General features: G+C 33.6%; 3 protein-coding genes across 13 annotated transcripts; 2 read left to right on the top strand and 1 right to left on the bottom strand.

Annotated features, from left to right (window-relative positions):
* LOC118051648 (cyclin-dependent kinase F-1) lies at window positions 1–2146 on the top strand. The gene is made up of 2 exons (XM_035062351.2): window positions 1–578; window positions 1033–2146. The coding sequence occupies exons 1-2, from the start codon at window positions 81–83 to the stop codon at window positions 1969–1971; spliced, it is 1437 nt and encodes a 478-aa protein (XP_034918242.1). The 5' UTR covers window positions 1–80; the 3' UTR covers window positions 1972–2146.
* Window positions 2147–3352: 1206 nt separating this feature from the next.
* Window positions 3353–9448, bottom strand: LOC118051649 (probable plastidic glucose transporter 2). 5 transcript variants are annotated; one of them, XM_035062355.2, is made up of 15 exons: window positions 9240–9396; window positions 9043–9150; window positions 8267–8376; window positions 7941–8052; window positions 7765–7832; window positions 7545–7677; window positions 6681–6780; window positions 6461–6573; window positions 6289–6382; window positions 5841–5994; window positions 5533–5676; window positions 5374–5447; window positions 4783–4871; window positions 4195–4309; window positions 3353–3997 (listed from the first exon to the last, which is right to left on the bottom strand). In XM_035062355.2, exons 3-15 carry the CDS (start codon window positions 8355–8357, stop codon window positions 3815–3817), a joined length of 1470 nt encoding a protein of 489 aa, XP_034918246.1. In that variant the 5' UTR covers window positions 8358–8376; window positions 9043–9150; window positions 9240–9396; the 3' UTR covers window positions 3353–3814. The 5 variants fall into 5 exon arrangements, with proteins under 5 accessions (XP_034918246.1, XP_034918244.1, XP_073262370.1 ...); XM_035062353.2 differs by having other exon boundaries at window positions 8267–8381; window positions 9240–9395; XM_073406269.1 differs by lacking the exon at window positions 9043–9150 and having other exon boundaries at window positions 9240–9448.
* A 7047-nt stretch (window positions 9449–16495) lies between these two features.
* On the top strand, window positions 16496–21933 carry LOC118051650 (uncharacterized). Of its 7 annotated transcripts, none has more exons than XM_035062358.2 (4): window positions 16638–16780; window positions 18863–18996; window positions 20582–20861; window positions 21150–21933. In XM_035062358.2, exons 2-4 carry the CDS (start codon window positions 18951–18953, stop codon window positions 21745–21747), a joined length of 924 nt encoding a protein of 307 aa, XP_034918249.1. In that variant the 5' UTR covers window positions 16638–16780; window positions 18863–18950; the 3' UTR covers window positions 21748–21933. The 7 variants fall into 7 exon arrangements, with proteins under 7 accessions (XP_034918247.1, XP_034918248.1, XP_034918249.1 ...); XM_035062359.2 differs by having other exon boundaries at window positions 16763–16780; window positions 18863–20369; window positions 20544–20861; XM_035062360.2 differs by having other exon boundaries at window positions 16763–16780; window positions 18863–20395.
* The last annotated feature ends 634 nt before the right edge of the window (window positions 21934–22567 follow it).

Raw genomic sequence — 22567 nt, 5'->3', positions numbered from 1 at the left:
CCCAAAAACAACACAACGAAGTTTCCGACAAAAAGGAGAGAAAGGAAGAACTCCAATCAAAACCTGCCACAAAACCCATAATGGACCGATCTCCGCCGCCCGCAAAGAGCTGGAGCATCCACACCCGACCCGAAATCATATCCAAATACGAAATCCAAGAACGAATTGGCTCCGGCGCCTACTCCGACGTGTACAAAGCCAGGCGTCACTCCGACAATCTCACGGTGGCTCTCAAAGAAATCCACGACTACCAGTCTGCATCTAGAGAAATCGAGGCATTGCAGGTCCTCCAGAATTGTCCAAACATCGTCGTTTTGCACGAGTATTTTTGGAGAGAAGACGAGGATGCTGTGCTTGTTTTGGAGTTCTTGAGAACTGATTTGGCTGCTGTTATTAAGCAAGGGGAAAAGAGGGATGATGGTGTTGGCGTTAGTGTTGGAGAAGTTAAGAGATGGATGGTTCAGATTTTATGCGGGGTTGATGCGTGTCATCGGAATATGATCGTGCATCGTGATTTGAAACCTAGTAATTTGTTGGTTTCTGACGATGGGGTTCTTAAGTTGGCTGATTTTGGCCAGGTAAATAATGGGTTTCTTTTCTTTTTCAAGGAGATTGATTGATTATGGTAGTGTCTGTATTGGATCTTGCTGCAGTAAACAAATGTTCTAGATCGAGTGTTTTTTGTATCAGTATCCATTTATGCATAAAATATTGCTTTTAGCGGGTAAATGTTAAATCTTTGATGCTTTAGGTCTGCCTTTTGAATTGGCTAGATCAGTTTTTCATGGTCTTTGATGCATTTTGTTTGAATGGAAGAAAGAAATTCAGCAAAAAAAAGGGATTCGAACTTCTTATCTTACTTCAATGATCATTTGAGGTCGGTGCATTCTTCATAATCTCTACTCTGCTTTGGCATTTCTTAATGTTTTGGTGAGATTGGTGCTCTGTGTGAATGTTGATGCGGTGACGAGTTGAAGTTTTTCTATCTATAGTTTTTAAGTTGTGAAAAGCTAATTGTTACTTTATTTCCAGGCGAGGATACTCATGGAGCCTGGGTTCGTTGCAGCCGATGAGAACATTCAACCATATGAACAGAACCCATTATTTCAGGAACATGCTACTCCACCAGCTGAAGTTGTTCCTGAGATAGACAGCTCATCTCAAGAAGGACAGAGAAATGAAAAGCAAGGTATGATTAGTAGAGAAGAATCATTTCGAGAGATGGGCAACTACAAGTTTCAGGGTTCATTAGATGACATTGATAAGGAAATGAGTATTCGGGATGGAGATACTTCTTGTTTTGCAACTGGCACTGCAAGCGACTTAGGAGATGATATGTTGAAGAGTTATTGTTCATATGAGGTTGAGGATGCTGAAAACGATGGGTGTGGTTCACTCACTTCATGTGTTGGAACACGGTGGTTCCGGGCTCCGGAACTGCTCTATGGATCCACAGACTATGGCCTGGAGGTTGATCTGTGGTCTTTGGGCTGTATTTTTGCTGAGCTTTTGACCCTCAAACCCCTCTTCCCAGGCACTTCTGATATAGATCAAATTGGCAGAATTTTCAGTGTCTTGGGAAATTTGACCGAGGAAGTCTGGCCAGGCTGTGTAAAACTTCCTGATTACGGAACAATTTCTTTTGCCAAGGTGGAAAATCCCACTGGCATAGAAGCCTGCCTCCCTAACCATTCCCCTGATGAAATCTCTCTGGTCAAGAAGCTTGTCTGCTATGACCCAGCTAGTAGAGCTACAGCCATGGAATTGCTCCATGATGAGTACTTTAGCAAAGAGCCTCTTCCGGTTCCCTTCTCTGATCTCTGGGTTCCTTCAACTAGTAGTGGGCAGGATGACGATTCCCCTGGTCTGTGGCATGATTACAATGATAGGGAATCTGATTCTGATTTTGATGACTTCGGCCCCATGAGCGTCAAAACCACCTCGGATGGTTTCTCCATACAGTTTTCCTGAGCTCAAAGAGCATGAGGTACTTCACATTTTGAAATTAAGTTTCTGTTTTGTTCAAGAATACATATGAATGCTGTCCTAAATCAGTTGGGCGTTGTGTGTTTTTTTATTTAAAAAGTTCCATCTTGTAAAACCATATTCTAATATTATGATGTCCTCCTCCTTGTGTTGCTGAGTATTTTTGGTTCTATTTCAAACGGATGTGGTGAGTTGACGTATGAAGGAAGAGGAGGGCGCGCGCGATAATGCATGCCTCCTTTTGGGCATGGCAAAGTAGTTTTTGCTCCGTGGATTTCCAGAGGTTTTTTATGGCAAAGACGACCCCTATTTTAAACGTTTGGCAAGAATAGCTGCGCACCTTGTGTTTGTTTTTATGTTTAAAAAGTATTAATTTGTTTTTATTATTTTAAATCATTTTAATAAAAGTGGAAATACGTTTAGATTGATGTGAAATCAGTGAAAAACAATGATTCTTGTCGTCAATGTGAGTTTATTCTGTCCATCATGACAGGTGTTGCCCCGCTGGTCTAGTTGCTGTATCTTGATTTTGCGTGTCATTGCATTATGGTTTAAAAAAAAATATTTTTAATTCTGAATTACATTTAATTAAATTATTATAAGTTTAGTTTTTATATACAAAATAAATAAAAAATTATTTTAACTTATGAAATTAAAAGTTTGAAACACCAGTTACACAAAATAAAAATAAATAAAATTATATGCTTGATTTTGCAATAGTTTTTAAGATTACTATTTAATAATAAAAAAAAAAAGGTCGAAAAAAGGGTAGAAATTATAGTCTTTTCTTAGCAAAAATTAAATCGTGTAAACATGTGGTAGCAAAGATTAAGGGGTGTTTGGTTAGGAGGTGTAGGTTTTTTTTTTTTTTTTTTTTTGTAGAACCCACATAAAACAGATGTATTTTTTATTTTTATAAAATATAATTTGCATTTAAAAAAATTATACCTTTACCACCACATCTCTAATCTAAACCACCAAACACCGACTAAGAGCACGTTTGGCATTGCTGCTAAACCGGCGTTTTGTAAAAATTCAAAAATTTTTTTGTTTTTTTTTTTTATTAAAATTGAATGACGGTTGTACTTTCTGGATCGTTTTGATGTGCTGATGTCAAAAATGATTTTTAAAAAATAAAAAAACATCATTTGCATGCTTTTCAGCACGAAATGCTATTTAAAAAGCAACCGCTACCACACTGCCAAACACGCTCTAAAACAAAGAATCTCCAACCTCAATTACAAACTGAAGCATGTCCGTAGCATGGTGCGCAACAGAAAATCCCAAGCCCATCAACTCCAAGCAAAATATAGTTTGATAAAACAAATTGAAAGGGAAATAAATGTGAATAGCAGCCTCCTGGACCTTAGTGCACAATCTTCATCTTTTGATATGATATAAACACGAATAGTCAATTTTAACTTCAAAAAGATAATAAATTTACCATACATATTTATGCGCTCATAATTTTGCGAAGAACCAAGTCCCTAGGTTATGCATATTGTCTTTTTTGAAGGGTGGGGTACCATAAACCCACACCAGTAGAGCTTTACATGAGAGCTTTCATGGTCGACGGAGGTGCCAACGGAAACTTCACGGTCCCCTGTATGCGTAAATGCTCCACGATGCATGGACATCAATGCTAAAAGCTACTGATGGAAGGTAGGATTTTTATTAGTATTACCCTCTCCCTCCCTCCCTGTAGTATTGTTTAGCTCTCATTATACAATCACCCAACTGAGGTAGCTGTACCTTAGAAACTTTTAAGCAGCGGCTTCACTCAACCATGGAGAATTCTCCTGGCGGCGTTTTCAGAAGAGATCCGATCTCATTCAGGGGGGAGCAGGGCTATCTCAATTTCTTGGAGTGATTTTCCTTTGGTTTCCATGACATTCCTCTTCACAAAAACCACTGCCATCAAGCAAACTGTACCAAAGATAGTGTACAAGAACCGTGGTCCGAGTTGCTCCAGCAAACGCAAGAACAGCAAGCCAACAAAGAAATTTATTACCTGAATGAAGAAGAGCAGTTAAAATACAAAAGGTAATACTTATCCTTGAAATGATGCACTACAATCCTGTTTCCTAATTCACTCCTAAGAAAATTGATATTTGGCATGTCAAGTTTCATAAATATAACAAAAAAATGATTTCAAAATTCGTCCTCGTCAGGGAGCAGAGAAACAATAACGCAGAAGAAGAAAATTACCCAGTGCACAGACATGCAGACTGCCATAGCTTTTGCCCTGATTCGACTGGGGAAGATTTCTGGTAGGAGGAGGCCTGGAACTGGACCAGCTCCGATAGCAAAAGTGAAGACAAACCTGAACAGAGAAGTTCTCAGTTATGGAACACGTAATGACATTGTCAATCAAAACGACTTATTCATCATCTGTTAACCATCGCTAGCATTTTATATTAGCAAATTGATGGTTGGTTCCTACTTCCTAGTCGCTTCCATAATGAATCTGTGAGTGAGGTTTGAACTTCATACTTTTTATGGAAAAGGGGATACTAGTGCCAGTTGAGCAAAGCTCATTGGCATATCATTGTTAGATATTTAATTCATGCATGCTCAAAGCTTATTTTTTTGGGTTAGGGTCATTCATCTAGGTTCCCAAGCAGTTGGACGTACCGCCAATTAAAATAACATTTTCCACATAAAAATGATGATCACCATGCTCATAAATGAAGGCAACAACAACATCCATCAACATCGCATTTGATACCTTTCTATTTGAATGCACTAACATAATCAAATTCATCTTCAACATTTACAAGAAAAATGAGTACTCACATTAGCATGCCACCAACAGATAGGTACAAAGTTCCAGAGCCCAACATATTTGAACTTGCTGCAACAACTTGAAGGCCCATGGATACTGCCTGCATCGTTAAAATGCACAATATGGTAAATGACAAAAATTCAACATGAAGCCCCTGGTTTTGTTCTAGAGCGAGAAACCAAAAACACCAACGATCACCTAGAAATGTCTAGAGTGTGATTTCAAGTATATCTAATTATGTGCTCTGGCACATAAAATTTCCTTTTCAATCCCAATTTAATGAATGCATTCTATTCAGCTTCATTATGCTAAAAAATGATACTTACACTGGAAGCTTCCAAGGAAAAATGATATGCAATTGTCCCCAACAGGATGCCTGAGAAGTTATGACCTGGGATTTCACTTCCAGGTCCTGGGTGGAAACCCAGGGAGGAAGGGGAAAGGGTGGAGTGGGGATGTATAAAATAGGAATTTTTTTTATTTATTATTATTATTATTTTTTTTTTTTTGGGGGGGGGGGGGGGGCACCACATCGTGTAGCTCAAGCCCCATTGCATCTCCTAATGAATACAGAAAAAAAATGATACAGAATTATAATTTACCATTCCAGAGAAACTCCACAGAAGCAGCACCTTCCTTCCCATTTTATCCATCAAAACCATTGCAATAACAGATCCTGAAGGCAACCAGAATAAGAAGTGGAGATAAAAATAGCAAAAATCCTCGTACAAGAAAAAAGTTGACAGGGAATGAAGTTGTACCTGATAAATTTGCTATTCCAACAAAGACATTCGCTAGGTCTGATGGAACTCCCGCATTTTTAAACACAGTTGAAGAGAAATAAAATATAGCGTTTATGCCAGATAGCTGTTGTAAAGCAAATAGGGATGACCCAATAAAAACAACTGCAAAAGGAACATGTGAATAACAAAACCTAAAGAAAACATGAGGGAAGATGAAGCAGAAGAAAGAAACTGATGGCGACAATAGCAGCTGTATATGCCAAAATGAAGAATAAACATACTCACAAAGTCCGTTGGAGCATACCCAAAAATAAAAATACATATACCTCTAAAACATCGACCATAAAGCAATTCTGAGAAATGCACATCATCTGAATCATCCCCCCTGTCTAATTTGGATAACTCTTGCATTGCAAATTTGACATGTGCTCCACCTAAAAGCCTCTCAAACTCAGCTTCAGCTTCAGCAATTCTTCCTTGCTGCATACATCAATAAGAAACTGTGGGCATGTTCCTTCAACACAAACACTCAGAGAGACAGTTTTGTTTTTAAGGATTTGATATCATGCTGCTGTAGCTGTGCATACTTTACAGTGTTTCTTAAAGCAAAAGGGAAGAAGTTAAGAAGAGAATAAAGTGTGATGAAGTTCAGATGACAGAGAACAATTCAAATATTTTCAACAAATCACGACATTTTTCCTTTTCAGTGGGTGATATATATAAATGAATTAAGTACATTGACTGACAACAAAGACGATGTGAATGGGAGCAAACCTTGTACAGCCAATGTGGACTCTCTGCGCAAAACATCATGGAAAGAGCAAGTATTCCAGCAGGAACTGTAGAAACCCAAAAACATATGCGCCACCTGGCATATACAACATGAAAACTCAGCTTCAACAGTTCAATAAGAATCACACGCATCACAGGTTTAAATCTTTCTTACCAGCCTGCTATTTCTCTGACAGGGATTCCAATAAACAAAGCTCCCATAAGTCCAAGACATGTTGCAATCTGGATGAAACTTCCATAAGTTCCCCTCACAAAGGATGGAGAAACCTGGTTTCCAATTAACATACCCAGATAAAAAGTTTAAAACTTCATTTACTGATGTAGAAATGGACTCGATGACATCTAGTGCAGCAGATATAAAACAACATGCATACCTCTGTCACATAGAGAGATGAAACAGGGGGGCCAAGGCCCATTCCAGTTCCAACCAGCAACCTTCCTAAAAGCATACCAGCCAAAGTTGTGGTTGTTGCACTGAAAATGCAGGTCATTCATTCAGATATAAACACAAACATAGATATTTAGAACAGAACAGAGAAAGGATTTAACAAACACGCTAAGGCCTTGTCTTTCTGCTGGAATGGTAATTAAAACTGAGGTTTCTATGCAAATGGAAAGAGGGTGCAAGTATAGCAGTTCAAAGCAGATATTGATCTGTGATCCTTGAGCAAGTAATGGTAGTGTGATACAGTTTGTTCGAGTTATGGATGCAGTTAGCAATAGAGAATTAACAGTTAGTTTGGGTCTTCATCCCTGTTTTGTCAGTGTCTGATTTTGTTCAGATTAGCAAAACTTGTTTCTGCATTGAGTTGTTTGATTGTTCCAGTGCGGCAACAGAGAAGAACGCCCATGAGCTTACTTTTTACATTTCTTTTTCTCAACAAAGTTCTCTTGATTTTCCCATCTCTAAAAGGAAGATACAGTAAAATGGTAGGAAATGGGTTTGAATAATTGTGGAAGATAAATAGTGGCTGTATTTTGACGTTATACATCCCAGGAAGAGAATCAATGTTCAACCATGAGCTGATAGGATAGGATATATTGCTAAAGCAATATTGCTTTTTCTCAATCATGCCTAACATATTTCTATTAAAATCTAAACTCCACCCAACAAATATAAATAAAACCTTGTTATTGCTTACAAACTAACATAAGCCTGAAGGAATTGCAATAAAATGAAGCACGTATATAGAGTTCATCATTTTATAAGCATTTGTTATGTGCAGGAGAATTATTACCTTATAGAAGCGCCAACAATCATGGGCAAAGCACACAACTGAAAAGCCCTACGACGGCCAATCCCATCAGCAATCCAACCACTGAATAAAGATCCGATCAACGCACCACCCAGACATGTGCTAACCACAAGACCTTCATTTTATATCAATTTTTAGTCAGAGATACAGATAACAAAACAGGTATCAGATTATAGGGGGGGGGGGATCCATTATGTGTCACCTTCTGCCAAGGTGTTTCCATTGAATCCAAGATCCAAAGAAATGCTCTCCAGTGGTTCATTTACCACACTGCAGGAAACAAAAATATTGAAATCATTATTGCCATCACATTATAATCTACCAGGAGTGAGTAAGACGAACTAAATAAGGAAAAAGAGTCAAAGAAAGTGCACAAACCCAAGATGATAGCCAAATAGGAAGGCTGATATGGTTGCAGCTAGTACATGTGGAAATGACAACCTCCATGAAGGATTTGTAATTTCTTGATCCAGAATGCTCTGTGAAACAACTAGAAGAATGTATACAAATTACGCTCAAAGATCAGCACATAGAATCACTCATACACAATAAAATAAATCATAAGCCAGAGTGCAAAATATCCAAAGAACTGCGAACATTCCATACAATTGAATTGAAAGAATGATACAAAATTCGATATTTATTAATGCCACCAAAGTAAAATATGCACTGAATAACATGGGATGACAAGTAATTGGACTTACCAGAATTATCCTCTACATCAGCAGCAACAGTGAAATCTCTAGATGACATTCTCTTGTACATAGAGAACTCTCCCGTTCGATGTCCCCGCATGCCAAAAAAATGCAGCCAGCTTACCTTCCCAAATCACCCAATTTTTAGAGATTAAAGCAAGAGAGTCAAAATAATCATCGACACTCAATCATCAAGTCAAATCAAATGAAGCGGATTTCCATTTTTACAGTTTCTATATATACCGCTATATAAAAAATTTTAAGAAAAAGCTAAATTTGAAAACAATTCGGAATGGCACCAGAAGGAAACAGGAAGACGTCTCTCTTAAATACCTGACAGCTTCTCATGCATTGATCCAATTTTTTTATATAAATAGAATCTGCCTATTACAGTGTCAATCAAATCAAGGCATAAAAAACGTGTTTCCGCAGCGTAATTAAATCTATAAAGAAATCGGAAATCGGCTAAGATTGACAGTAAAAAAAAAAAAGGCTAACTTAGTGTGGTTGCTGAGGAGATTAAGAGTAAGAAAATGATCTTCCAAATATTAAAATAATAATTAAAGCAATTAGTTTATTAATACGTAATTATTCAATTCAAGTAAGACTGAGAATCATGCTAACTTATTCCTTTTGATTTCTCAACTTTCTCAGCAGCCAAACAAAATGAAAGAATAAAAAGCAACTGCAAATAGATAGATAGATAGATAGATAACAATAACACAAAAAGAAAAATATAAAAGTATCAGATACGTAAACAAAAAAATATATGATACGCTCGCTACCTTGATTGCTAGTGCTAGCTGTTATGTTTCGATCGTCCAGAAGGTTAAATCAACAGAGTTGTTTACTTTTCGCTTCTCTCAGTGAAGAGAAACGAAAAACTATCAGATCTAAATTGAGAAAATAACAAACTTATACTAGAAACAGTAGCTTAATCAGTACGTATAAAGGAGGAGGAAAAGCGGGTAGGCGTGCTAACGTGCGCTGGGAGCAGAGCGGTGCGATTGAACGAGTTTGTCTTCTGGTGTAGAAGAAACAGAGCGCCACCATTAACTTTAATGATTTTTTACAGAGAGGACAACTAGAATTTATTTTTTTTAACCACCGAAAACCAGTAATTAAAATTGGGAAAAGAAATGGTAAGATTGCGTTTTCACATCGCAGGCGTGTACTAGGTGTTCCTCTCTGTGCTTACCACATCTTTGCCTTTGTGTAGAAAGCTGAATGGACCGATATATTATTGACACGTTTAAAGAATGGATTGGGAGGGTTTTTTTGTTAATAAAAATTTTCCACGGGAGGGGTGCTCGAGACGAGGAATCATTTGAAGCAAATATTCATGCAGCACGACTGCAGCTTTCATCGTGACACGTGGCGAAGGTGGATGGAGGTATTCTGGGGTAATCTAGTCGTTTCAAGTAAGGCAGACTGTCAGTGTCAGCTGGTTTGATGGAAGTTAGGAAAGTTGCCCGGTTATGCACGTCCCTGGTTGTGAATAGTTCAATGAGTCGTCGTCTTCTATACGTTATGATATTTTAATAAGAAAGTGTTTTAAAATAATTTTTTATTTAAAATATATTAAAATAATTTTTTTATTTTTTTAAAATTTATATTTAATATTAGCATGTTAAAATAATCTAAAAATTTTAAAAAAAATTTAAAAATATAATTTTTTAAAAAAAAATTACTTTTAAAACACAAAAATAAATATTCTCATAACTCATATTCAACTTGTTTAGTATTATATGTTTTTGAGTATTTTTATCAATTTTTCTTTAAAAATTATAGTTATTTTATCAATTTTTCTTTAAAAATTATAGTTATTAAACCTGGTCCATGGTTAACATAATCAAGAGTCGGATCAATCTAAAAAACTTATAAAAAAAATATTTGATGTTTTAATATCTCACATTAAAAGTTAAAAAACAGTTTATGTTGAAGTAATTTATACATGTTATAAATAATAATGTTTAAAATGTCATTTCAAAAAGTTTTCTTAATCATATTAGAAATGTATTATTTTCTCCTTTCAAGCTGGAATATTTAAATAAAAAAAAATTATTTTAAATTAAAAAAAACACAACTTTCTTCTCTTGAGTAAAAAGTATATATAATAATAGACTTTAAATCATAAATTAAAAAATAAAAACTTTTTTTTAAAATTTATATAATAAATTTTGAAATAGAACAATGACCATTCAAAAAACAAAATAGATTTATGCACATAAAACTGGATCTATATTGCAAGGCAATGCATATGGTGAAAAAATATTACTTTATCTTAGGGAACACCTACTCAAGCAAATATCTTCTACTTCTAAAAAAAAAAAATATGCGAGTGTAAGGGTGTGTTAAGTAACATAAAACAATTTTATTTTTTTCAGTTTTCTTCTTTTTTTTTCTTTTTTTTTCTTCTCTAATATAAAACTAGAAAACATATTTATTTTTTAAAAAAATAGAACGTTTTTCTAACTTAGGAACAGAAAAATATGTTCATATTATACTTTTTTCTATTTGGAGAAAAATAGCAAAATAAAAATCATGTTCGAATCAAACATGTTTTTCTATTTATATGATATTCTTTTACATTTTGATATGCACAGATATTTTTTTATCATTATTTATTATTATCATAAGAGAAATTTTCCACATAATTATATGAAATGAGATATAAAAGTAAACATAATATAATATTTTCACTGTTAAAGCGTATTAATAATAAAATTTTACACCCATGAACAATATTAATTGAGATACAATGAATTATCCACTTTCTAGATAAAAAAATTTCATCAAAAGTTACTTCTTGAATCTGTTGAATAACTTGTATTGATATGCAATATTTCTTCATCTACTCACTTTTTTCTCAAAAAAAAAAAAAACCTCTCCAATTTCAGGACCCCTTGATGGTATCTGCACTTGAAACTCCTCATCAGTCAACTTTTTTAACGGTCCGTGAGTTTTTATTTGTTTTTATATTTTAAAAGTATTTTAAAAAATATATAATTTTTTATTTTTTTAATTTTAAATTAATATTTTTTCAGTATTTTTATATTATTTTGATATATTAATGTTAAAAATAATAAAAAAAATATATTATTTGAATATATTTCAAAGTAAAAAATATTTTAAAAACAACTACAATCACACTTCTAAACACGCTTAAAACCTTTAAAGATCAATTATCCAAATTCCTTGAATAGAAAATTATGTACACAATAAATAAAGAAGTTGTTGACTAATTTAACAGTAAAAAAAAAAAAAAAAAAATTCTATTTGAGATATCAACATTATCCCCACAGGCCAATGGAAAATGGATCCATCATAGCTCCTACTGACCAAGTAAAAGCCAATGCTAGAAATAAATAAGTTATGTACCTCATACTCTTGTTAAAAGAAATTACAAGAAACAATTGTTTAGTTCACTATTAAGTTAGCATGAGCATGTCCTCCCGATAGCCCATATTTTCAAGCTTAATGATCTCAATAAACTGCATTGGACATTCTACATGAAAATAAAATAAAAGCAATTTCTTGAATTGCTAGTTTTACAAAGAAAGATTTGGTCCAAAATCCAAATACACCAAAGGCGTGAATAATATTACCATGTGAAAAAAACTGTTTAGACTCTTTATAACAATAATTAAAAGGGGTTATTGTCCCTCACGTTTGTTTATCTAGACACAAATTATTTTAAATTAAAGCAATGTAATGATAAAATTATCCTTGCTAAAAAAATTTACTAGGAATACAATTAGAAGTGTGATTGTCTTTTTCATAAAATATATTTTGTATTAAAAGAATGATTTGAAACAAAATAATTCGTTCAGAGTTTTTTTGGTTGTAATATAAATACTCATTTATCCTTTAGAGGATAAAATTTTAATCTTTGGGTTGGGGGCTATTGTTATCCTTTTTAAAAATTAATAAACAGCAAATATACAATCATGCCTCTAAAGGGAAGCAATGTACATGTGTTGAGGGGCTTCATTTTTATTTTTTTTTATTGAAATAGTTCAAATACAAAATTATCCTTATATTTCAACAAAAACAAGGCTGTATGTATGGGTATTTTCATCATTTCCATATAATTGTCAAATTCAAGCACTTAGGTCTAACATAGTTGCTATACAAGAGTTTTTTTTTTTTTTCCATTCTTCATGTATAATTAAAACAAGTATTTGACCTTAGAAAAGACAAAAAATAAGGTTTGTATTCAGGAGTATTGTTGTACTTGCACATGGATTTATTAGGGTAATCACCAAGGTTATCAGGGGTACTTTAGTATTTTCACATTGATTTTTTAATTTTTAATCGAAAAGGTTGCTAAAGTATGCTAAGAACGCGCTAGCGAGTGGATGACGTCCGCAACATTTAGGTGACGCTTTTGATGCCACCCAGTGACCAAACTTGACCTTTTGACATCTCTTTGTTTACGCCACAATGTCTTATTCCATATGGTATGGTGTGTAACAATGTATGATTGTCGAAATTTTATCAGTGGTTATTTTTTTCTTTTCTCTCTCATGCTAGATAAAGTGCATAATTGTCCTTTTTTGTTTTTGATTTTTCAATTTCAATCTTTGTTCTTTTCATTTTTTATTTTGTTTTTACTCATTTTATAGAAGTTTTTTTTTTTTTCAATTTAGTCATTCAATCATAATTCCTCACACCCACCCTTAAATTTTTAAGATCCTTTTATGTTATTAATTTTTTTTTTAGTTTTATCTTTCGATATTTGATTTATTGGGTATTCGACTTTATGTGATCTTATTGTTCCACGTTAATTTTTTTTATATATAATATTGGTTTTGTAATTATCTTCAATTTATTTTCTATGGGTTTATTTTAGTCTCATGATCTAGGCCACATACTTAATTTGCACTTATTTTTTGAATATAAGTTTTTTTAATTGTTTTTGTTTGAGTTTGTTTTTTCAAGATATTATTCTATTTATCTTTTTTTTTTGTTTTATACCAATGAAATTTATTTAAAAAAAAAAATAATTCAATTTTTAAATAATATTTTTGATATGTTTGCCCTTGCATGATATTTGTTTCTAGGGTGTAGGTTTATTTAATTAGTTTCATTTTTGTTTATATTTTAGGTCACAATTTTTTTTTTGTGTGGATTTATCTTTTATTGATTTAAATAAATAAATTTAATAAACACAATCGAATAAATATCTCATTATGTGTGATTGAATATCTTAATTTACATTCATCTCTTAATTTTTTTCAATTTGTCTTTTGGTTATTGTTAACGATTTGTTTTTGTTATTTTAAATAGATGATTATCGATTTAGTTATAATTTTTTTTATATAAATTTTTCATTAGATCATTGCATAAATTTTTTTATTTATACATTTAATTTTTATATATAAAAAACACATTGAAATAATCTGTTTATCTGATATTTTTCTAAATAAAAAATATATATAATGCATAGCAAAGCTTGAGCTATATTGCTAGTTTCTGAATCGTGTGTGTCATTTTAATCTGTACCTTCATAATTTATATCATAGTTTTTTCCACTGTAAAAGCCATAATTATACTGAGTAAAGTTGTCTTTTTTTTTTTAACAGGTTATATACTAGCATAAATAGCCCTGGGCTATTATAGTTGTATTAACACATCAATTTAAATTATTTCATCAACTCTAATTTAAAATAATTATAAATTAATTTTGAGAATTGAAAGTACAAATATAAAAACCATTTATCCCAACATAAATGAGATTAATCTCACACTTACATGTATTTCAAAGGTTACACACCACGCTTTTATATCGAAACTAAACTTATAATATTTTTACGAATGATATTAATTTAATGTAAATATATCACTTTTTTAAGCAATTAATGATGAAACTTGAATTCAACAGGTTGAATAAGCCCTTTCCCACCATTTAAGTCATGTATTGAAGAAATTTTATGCTACTTTAAGAACAACGACTATTATTTTGTACATGAGTTTACTTTGAAGAGAGAAACAAACATTAAAAGAAAAAAATCCAATCAAAATTGATATTTTGACAAGAATATTTTTAATTAGAACTAAAAACTATTTTCTTTTTTAGTTTTTTCTTTATTTCATAAGTCCGTGTGGCTAGTATTATTAAACTCCGACTATTCCGGCGTATTAACTGGAAACTTGATGACCCAACCATTTGGCCAGGTCAGGTTGACATCAAAGACTGAAACTAGTCCAATAGATCCCACCAGTTGAATCGGTGGTCAATTACTGATCTAGTTAAAAATAAAAAAAATTGCTACTCTTGAGGCTTTTAAACTTGGTACTTGTAGGTTCTAAAAATTATGCATTTACCACCCTATAATATCTTGTTTATTTTTCATATATTGTAAAATAAATTTATATTGTAATACAACCAATGACCTATTAGTTGATCCAGTAATATAATAGCTTAATAAGATTGTTGTTTAATTTAAGTTTTTTTATTAATTATGTTGTTTGAATCAGTTTATTTGTATTTTAATTAATTTTTAAAAATTTTAAAATTAATAACGATATAAATCTTGGTTATCTATTTTCTATGAAATAACTATAATTATTTTTTTCAAAATAATATGAAATCCCACTATAGATATTGTATAATTTTTTAAATAACATGCATTAAATTTAATACTGAGGATTATTTTCTCTACTAATTTTAAAGAGATATATATATATATATATATTAATTTGGATCAGATTCATAAATTATTAATATATAATAAGATTATTCATTATTCAAACTCTAATTTTTATTATTATTCATATATAATAATAAAGTGGTATTTTTCTTCATTATTCAAATAATTTTACATCCTAGCTGTTGATTTAGTAAACCAATCTAAGCTCGCCCACACCCAATCAAAACCCAAATAGATCACAATCGTAGGTTCAATTTAGAATCATTTAGATCTGGATCGTTGGATCATATCAACCACGATTGAATTGTCAAACCACATGAGCTCATGGATCCACCACGCCACACCTGAGCGTAATCCATGTCTCTTTCTCTCTTCTTGCTACCGTTTCTCCTATGTCCGACCAGCATACGCCTCGATACCACCATCGAAAGATGTGCCTTCACTCCGACCAAAACTCGAGGAGTCCCCGTCGTCAACATCGCCATTAGTAGCAGGTAAAAGCAAGAACGAGCTTCATCTCCGCTGATCTCCCTCCCTGGTTGGTTGTGATATACACGACCATTAACGGACGAGAATGAGAGCTCGGTGGTGGGTCGTTCGATGCGCCAGCACCTTGTTAGAATCGATGTCGAGACACGGAAAGTGGCGGTGCATGACACACACGCCGGGTAAACAGTGCAGGTGCACAATCAGTGGCTTAATCGTAATTTCGAAGTCTGAGGGCAAAATAGTAATTTCACTTAAATACGGGGCATTTCCATGATTCATCATTCATCAAGAGAGACAAATCCTATATATTTAATTTTAAACTTATGCAGATAAAAAGTTAGAAATTTTTTTTATTATAGATTTTTATTATTGATTATTGTTTTTAGATTAATAAAATTAACTAAAATATGTTAAAACAAATTTAAAAAATAAGCATGGTAAAGAGTCAGATAAGATATGTTTTTTTAATTTAGTTTTTTCCTTTTAATTTTTTCTTTGTAATTTTTTAATAATTATCTAAGCTATTTTAAACTGATTAAATTAATTATATTATATAATGATAACTTCCATACTTCTAAATTTTAAATCTAAATTAAATAAAAAATCAAGTTAAAAAGTTTTAATGTTAATTTGTTTGGATTTAATAAGTGTTTAAGATTATGGTTTATAGTGTTTTTTAAGATATATTTTTTTAAAATTATTAAAATAATTTTTTTAATTTTTTTATATTATAATATTAAAATCATAAAAAATATATTAAAAAACATCAATCTAATATTTTTTAAAACTAAAAATATTAAAAAAAAGCATTCAAAAGCAAAAACAAAGCATTTTTAAATACATTCTCAGCCTTGATTAGGCTGTATTTATATATTAAAAAATAAAAAAAAAATATTATTTTAATATATTTTTAAATAAAAATACTTTAAAAAAATCGCCAGATATTTAGCTTTTTATTTTTTTCTGGGTTATGTTTAACCCACAATGAAGTGGTGACACGTAAACAAGTAATTTGCTACAAAATGTAAAACAATAAGAGGCTGACAAAGCAACAAAAATCACCTTTGAAAGACCAACCCAAGACAAAAACAAAACAAACAAATTACCCGACGCACATATTTATGGACGCGCTTGCTTATCAGTTACTACTTCAAACAGAAAGAGTAGAGCGACAAAACGATGGGGTCCAGAGACAGGGACCAAACGACACAGCATCACCAGCCTCTCCTTAGCAGCCTCGTTGTACGTCCATCCGTTAGAGACGGCGGTGATGGCGCTGGAGGTGGAGGCCTCACAGGTGGTAGCGATTACGAGCCTGGAGAGTTCCTCCGTAAACCCCCATCCTATTCTCGCCCCGAACGATACTCTGATGATCCTGGTTCGTCTCTTTTTTCTTAATTTTAGTTTGTTTACTTATTTTTTGTATCTCTTCATATTTTAATTAAGATGCGCATATACGAATTTTTTTTTATCATGAAATCTAGATCGAAGTAGTAGAGTTATTTGAGTCATAATATAATGATACAGCTGATTAATTCTTCCGGTGATATTTTTATTTGTAGATTTATTAAAGTTCTTGACCTAGTGTATCGAAAGCTATGTTTTCTTTTGTTACTTGATTATTTTATGAATTACGTTTGAAGAATTGGACTAAAGAGTGATTTGAAGAGGCACTTTCAGAAAAATAATAAAATTCATGACATTAATGAAATTGCTATTGTTATTTAAGGTTGTAATCTGCGCTTTTTATTTTTTTTATTTACGGAAAACAACTTTAATTATGTGTGAATTCTTCTATGATTGATAGTGGGACTAATATTAATTCACTGGAAGGCTTTTTCTATGGAACCTAGCTTTTATCTCAAAGAATGAGAACATGTTAGTGTAAGTGAGCAACTTTTTGGATATATCTTAGTTATCCCGTGGTGCTTTTCATTTCTCTTTCACTCTCCTTGTTTCGTTCTTAATTTTATTTTATTATATATATATATATATATATTTCCAAATAATGGTTTTGTAATCATGTATTGCTTCGTTAGTTGCCTTCATAAAAGCTGATAGTGGAAATCATTTGACAGTTTGATGTCAAGCTGCCAAATAATTGAAGTATGGGAAACTTACCGTGGATAATAGCTTTGGGTATGGTTAAACATTTCCTTCTAGCATATGATAAAAGTTTTAAGCATTAAAATGGGAACGCTGAGTATTTTTGCAATATTTGAAGATTCAAGTAGGATGATTAATAGTATGTTTGACATGACTTTTTAATTATGATTTTTGAAATTGAGTTATAATCCAAAAGTTGTTTTTCATAAATAATTGATGATAAAAATAAGTTAAAATGATTTTTTGTTAGAAATATATTTGGTGAAAATGACTTAAATCAACTTTTTTGAATAATATATGTAGTCTAAGCTACAATCTATAAGTTAAAAGTTTTAACTTTTGACTAAATAAATAAATTGACTCAATTATGTAACAGATTTTTGATTCAAGTCGAAAGTTATCTCCAACCAAACATGGTTTTGACTTTTCTATGCATCAAAAGTTAAAGAACAACGCATATTGACCTTTTGTTTCTACTATATACCTCATTGTTATCATCTCATTCTTTCTTTACTATACATATGTGAATGTTGTTTCTAATTTAACGAATGGACATCTAATCCTGTAAGTGAATGTCTTAATCACATTTAACTTTTCAGAGGTTAGATAGATCATTGAAAATATCGAGGATATGTTGGAGACTTTTGAAATTTCAGCTGCTACTCAAGATAGGTTTCCTGATGTGGGGATCTCTATATCTAAGCATGATATTGCATTCTTAAACCATGAAAATTACTGCTACATATACCTTCACTTTTTACTGAATATGAACTGGGGTGTGGGAGTGTGTTTATGAGACTTAATTGTGTTCTATTACCAGTATTCGTCATTAACATTTATAGCTGAAAGGAACCTTTAAACATGAATGCGTGGTTGAGCTTTACCAGGATCCATGGCATGCCCATGAAAATGTGTGTGTGTGTTTTTTTTTTTAAATTTTAGATTTATTTTTCTTCTACAGTTGTTTGAGAGGCTGTGCCATATATGGTCATGCTTAACGGGGAAAGTTTAATCAACTTCCTTATTTCAATTTTCTTTGAATGCCTTGCTGTACTATTTGTTATTGAAATGCTTCTTGTAACACTTTATGGTTTATATTTCTCCTCATTTGATGTGATTTATTTTCCTGATTTTTGCCTTTTCACTTAGAATATGTGCAGTGACTTCTTGTCAACATTTGATATTTTGTTATATTTATAAAATTTTCAGATATAATATCATATTATTCACTTCTTTTGGTCAGATGGGATCTGTGTCCCCCCCCCCCCTAATCATTGCATTTCATGTTGAGCTTGTGGATCTACTACCATATGAGTGTTGAATTGCAAGTAAATTTTGCTGTTGTGTGTTACAGCTTGCCTACATTAACTTGGTCTCAAGGAAGGCATGTTGGTGTGAGTGCACTCTTGGATCATGATCCCTGGGGATTTGGTTCCTGTATTATGGCTAGTATATTCATGGGAAATGCAACTATCATTATTTTGAGTGGTATGGGAACTTTTGAATGCTGTGTCATTTTGCTGGAAAGCCATTTTTGTGTACGTGCAGGGATGTTAGGGAACTACGTGTTATGGTTTGGTATAGCATCGGGAAAACAAATATTGCATTTTACAAGGACTTTTCTCTCAAGGGTAACTGAGATGCAAACATTGCCTGTGAGTGGCTTTGGAATACCCACTATTCTCAAGTGCAATTGTAACCTTGATTTTACATGGCAAGCAACAAAAAGGGTGGCATGTTTGGGGTGTGATCAAGTGTGTAGGCTTTGTTTTGACACGTGGCATTTTTGCAGCTAGCTGATGGGTATTTGGCGCTGGTTCTGTTTGTTTGCAATTTTTAAGTTGGTGTTAAATTGCTGGTACCTGGTAAATTCCAGAAGGTGTTTGTATTTGTGTTGGAATTATTGTTGTGAGAACCAGTGGCTTGATTGGGCTTTTCATTATTGTAATGTACTCTTCAACATTTGGATGGTTGAATCGGGTTAAGTTGAGTGGTTCTTAGTAGCTACTAAGGAATTCTACTTTTCAGTGTTGTTATATCAAGTCTTAAGTCCATAAGAATTGTGGAATCCCACTATCATCCCATTTTTCTAGTCTCTGCTGTGCTGTTTAGGTCTTTGTTATTTGTTGTTGTTTAATGGGTCTAGTCTGGGATGTTGCTGCATACCTCTTTAAAATCTTGGGTGGTCTCTATTGGGTTCTGATTTCCAATTTAGTTTCACTGGCTGTTCGGGGTGAGTACAGACGGTGCATATTGGACATGACAAAGTACCTTGTGGGTTCAGGAAGATAGTTATGGCTCCTGTCCACCATGTTGCTTTAAACTATTGGGTACTGTGGTTGCATGGAATATATAATGTTACATTATTTCTAATAATTCACAGTTGGTTGTGAAGATAATCGGATTAAATTGGTTGCCACTTAATTTGTGAATTATTAAGCTACTGTGAACCTTGCTGTCTTCTACTGGTGGAATGCTTGTTGGTCTTGCTGCCCTTGAAGCTTGTTTTTGAATGAAGTTATCGGGACATACTTGTGCTTGGGTTATGGTGGTCTGTGTTGGGCTTCACATATCAACCAAGTTTCATTCCCATTGCTATTGTGAAGTTAAGGCTGATCCTGATAAATTGATTTGGTGCTGTTAGTTCAGTACTTAGGTTAGAAACATATCTTTAAGGATGCTCTGGGTGATGAAATGGGAGGACATGACCTGTTAAAGTAGGAAAAAATGGACTTGTTGGTCATGTATGTAGATTTTTGTGATTTCAAGTAACTGGTTTTGGTTTTACTTATGTGCTGCTCCAGTTGTATTCATTGTAACGGGTGCTATCATTTGGAGAGACAGCAATAGGCCATTATCATGTGAATGCCTTACTCTTCCACACTTGGTATCTATACCCACTTTTTATGGGGAAATGCCCTGACTGATGATTGATGTCATTGCTATTTTGTTGGATTGGTTATTTCACAGTTTTTGGGTCAAATCTACAGCTAGCATTTCTACTTTGCACTAACAAAATTTCTCCCTTGTTTTAGGGCTTGCTCATCTTTAGACTTCGCTGGCTTTTTTCCAGGATATAGGCTTCGTGCAGGTTCTGGTTCTCCTGTACGTCGTAAGGATGCAGATCACAGATACAATTCTGATTTTGATAATTCAGTGGGGCCATCTCGAGGTCGTGATTTTAGCAACAGGAAGTATCATGGTAGATTTCAAGATTCTTCACCCCCTTATGCTCGAGGAAGAGGTTTTGATGGGCCTGGACTTGGTCCAGGATCTCATAGAGGGGAGGGCATGGGTAGGAATAATCCAAATGTACGCCCAAGGGAAGGTGACTGGATCTGCACCGATGCTTTGTAAGTTCATATTTCATAGTTTTTTATTGTATAGTTTCACTCTCCATTCCTCCATACCCTTTTTTGTCTTTTCTTGGTACCTGATTCTGGAACTTTTGGGTCATTAAATTTGAGTTGAATAAGACTTGAAGTTGGTTATCTCCTCCGTCTTAATATCACTTCCTAATTGTATGCAAATGATAGAAGGAAAGGGTTTTACCTTTTAACGGTTGATTTTGTTTAAGCATGTTTCTTATGATACCATGCAGATGGAGCATCTTCAAATCTTATGTCATTTTTCCCTTTCAGATGTGGCAACCTGAACTTTGCAAGGAGAGATTTCTGTAACCATTGCAAGAGGCCTCGCTATAGATCTGGAGGGAGTCCTCGGCGGGGTTATCCTGGCCCCCCACCTCTGCATGCTCCTCCAAGACACTTTCCTGGTCCTTCATTGGATCTCTCTCCAGGCAGGACTATGAATGGCTATAGGTCTCCTCCTCGAGATTGGGCCAGAGACAGACCCAGAGATTATGGGTCTGGTGGTCCACCTCCCAGGCAAGGGGCCCGGTTCTCTGACCATGAAATGCGGAGAGATCGATCTGATTATGCAGATGATGAATACAGGGGGAGGAACAAATTTGACAGGCCAATGCCAATGGATTGGGGTCATAATGACCATGGAAGGGATAGCTTTTTCCATGAAAGGAAAGGGTTTGAGAGACAACCACCCTCTCCACCTCTACCTCCGCCTTCACTTCCTCAACGTGGGAGATGGGGCCGTGAAGGGAGAGACAGGAGCAGATCCCCAATTAGCACCACCAAAAGAGTTCATAACATGTACATGGAGCAGGGGTGGCGAGATGATCGGCATCGTGTTGGGCGAGGCAGAATGAGAGATGTGTATTGAAAGAAGTGAGGCTATGGAGTTTGCATAGTTCATCGTTATTGTTTGATTTTCGTTGGTAGTTCTGTGCTCTTCGCTGGGTGAGGATGGATGTTATTGCACAGCTCAAAACTTAAATAGGTTTTCTGACTATTATCGTTATTGTTTGATTTTCGTTTATTAAAGGTTCTTTTAGTAATGGTGCATGAACGCCGGTCTTCAAGTTTTTCTTTCCTTTTCTTCTTTCCAAAAAGAAAGAAAATAATAATAATAATAATAAGAAGAAGAAGAACTTGGAACCAGTGTTGCTCTGTCTGTATCACTTTTGGCACTAAAACTGAACTTTAGCTGCTCGTATGAAAATCGACCCGTTACAATTTAGCATGCGGCCGTGACCCATGGTTCCCGACTCTGATTACTTGAGAATGGAAGGATGGTTGTAGGAATCTTATTGGCAATCACTTTATATTTGAATTTGGATGTCACGAGCATCTCTTTCGCAAGAGAATTTTCCAACTCGGTGTTTCTTTTTCAAATGCTGATAAGACCCGTGGATTCATGTTTTTTAGTGAAACACAAAATACAGGTTCCTTTTGTTTTGTTTTCAAATGGTCGATTTATGAACACTTATTGAACACAGGACATCGTGTGTTGACTCGGATTCAACATGGTGCTTCTTAGCCCAGTCCATCTGATAAAAAAGTTTATCAAAAAGTTAAATCTGATTTGACATAATCATTTCCGCGGATTAATATATAATTTAATTAAAATTTGATTTTATATAGCTTATATTTTTGTTAAATTTTTTTTTGGCAGTTTGAATCTTATACCAAGTCAAGTTTAA

This window comes from Populus alba, chromosome 18 (assembly GCF_005239225.2).
Source record: "Populus alba chromosome 18, ASM523922v2, whole genome shotgun sequence".
In the NCBI taxonomy this organism is placed as follows: domain Eukaryota; kingdom Viridiplantae; phylum Streptophyta; class Magnoliopsida; order Malpighiales; family Salicaceae; genus Populus; species Populus alba.
Note: the sequence above shows the minus strand (reverse complement) of the source record. Positions and strands in the feature narration are given on the sequence as shown.

What these genes read in the sequence shown, in the direction of transcription:
- LOC118051648 (XM_035062351.2), top strand. Translation starts at nt 81, where the DNA reads ATGGACCGATCTCCGCCGCCCGCAAAGAGCTGGAGCATCCACACCCGA. An exon ending in AGTTGGCTGATTTTGGCCAG is followed by an intron (nt 579 to 1,032) that starts GTAAATAATGGG and finishes CTTTATTTCCAG; the next exon opens with GCGAGGATACTCATGGAGCC.
- LOC118051649 (XM_073406269.1), bottom strand. Translation starts at nt 9,310, where the DNA reads ATGGTGGCGCTCTGTTTCTTCTACACCAGAAGACAAACTCGTTCAATC. An exon ending in TGGAAACACCTTGGCAGAAG is followed by an intron (nt 7,678 to 7,764) that starts GTGACACATAAT and finishes TATAAAATGAAG; the next exon opens with GTCTTGTGGTTAGCACATGT. An exon ending in CATCTCTCTATGTGACAGAG is followed by an intron (nt 6,574 to 6,680) that starts GTATGCATGTTG and finishes ATTGGAAACCAG; the next exon opens with GTTTCTCCATCCTTTGTGAG.
- LOC118051650 (XM_035062356.2), top strand. Translation starts at nt 16,582, where the DNA reads ATGGGGTCCAGAGACAGGGACCAAACGACACAGCATCACCAGCCTCTC. An exon ending in ACGATACTCTGATGATCCTG is followed by an intron (nt 16,781 to 20,581) that starts GTTCGTCTCTTT and finishes GCTTTTTTCCAG; the next exon opens with GATATAGGCTTCGTGCAGGT. An exon ending in TGGATCTGCACCGATGCTTT is followed by an intron (nt 20,862 to 21,149) that starts GTAAGTTCATAT and finishes TTTCCCTTTCAG; the next exon opens with ATGTGGCAACCTGAACTTTG.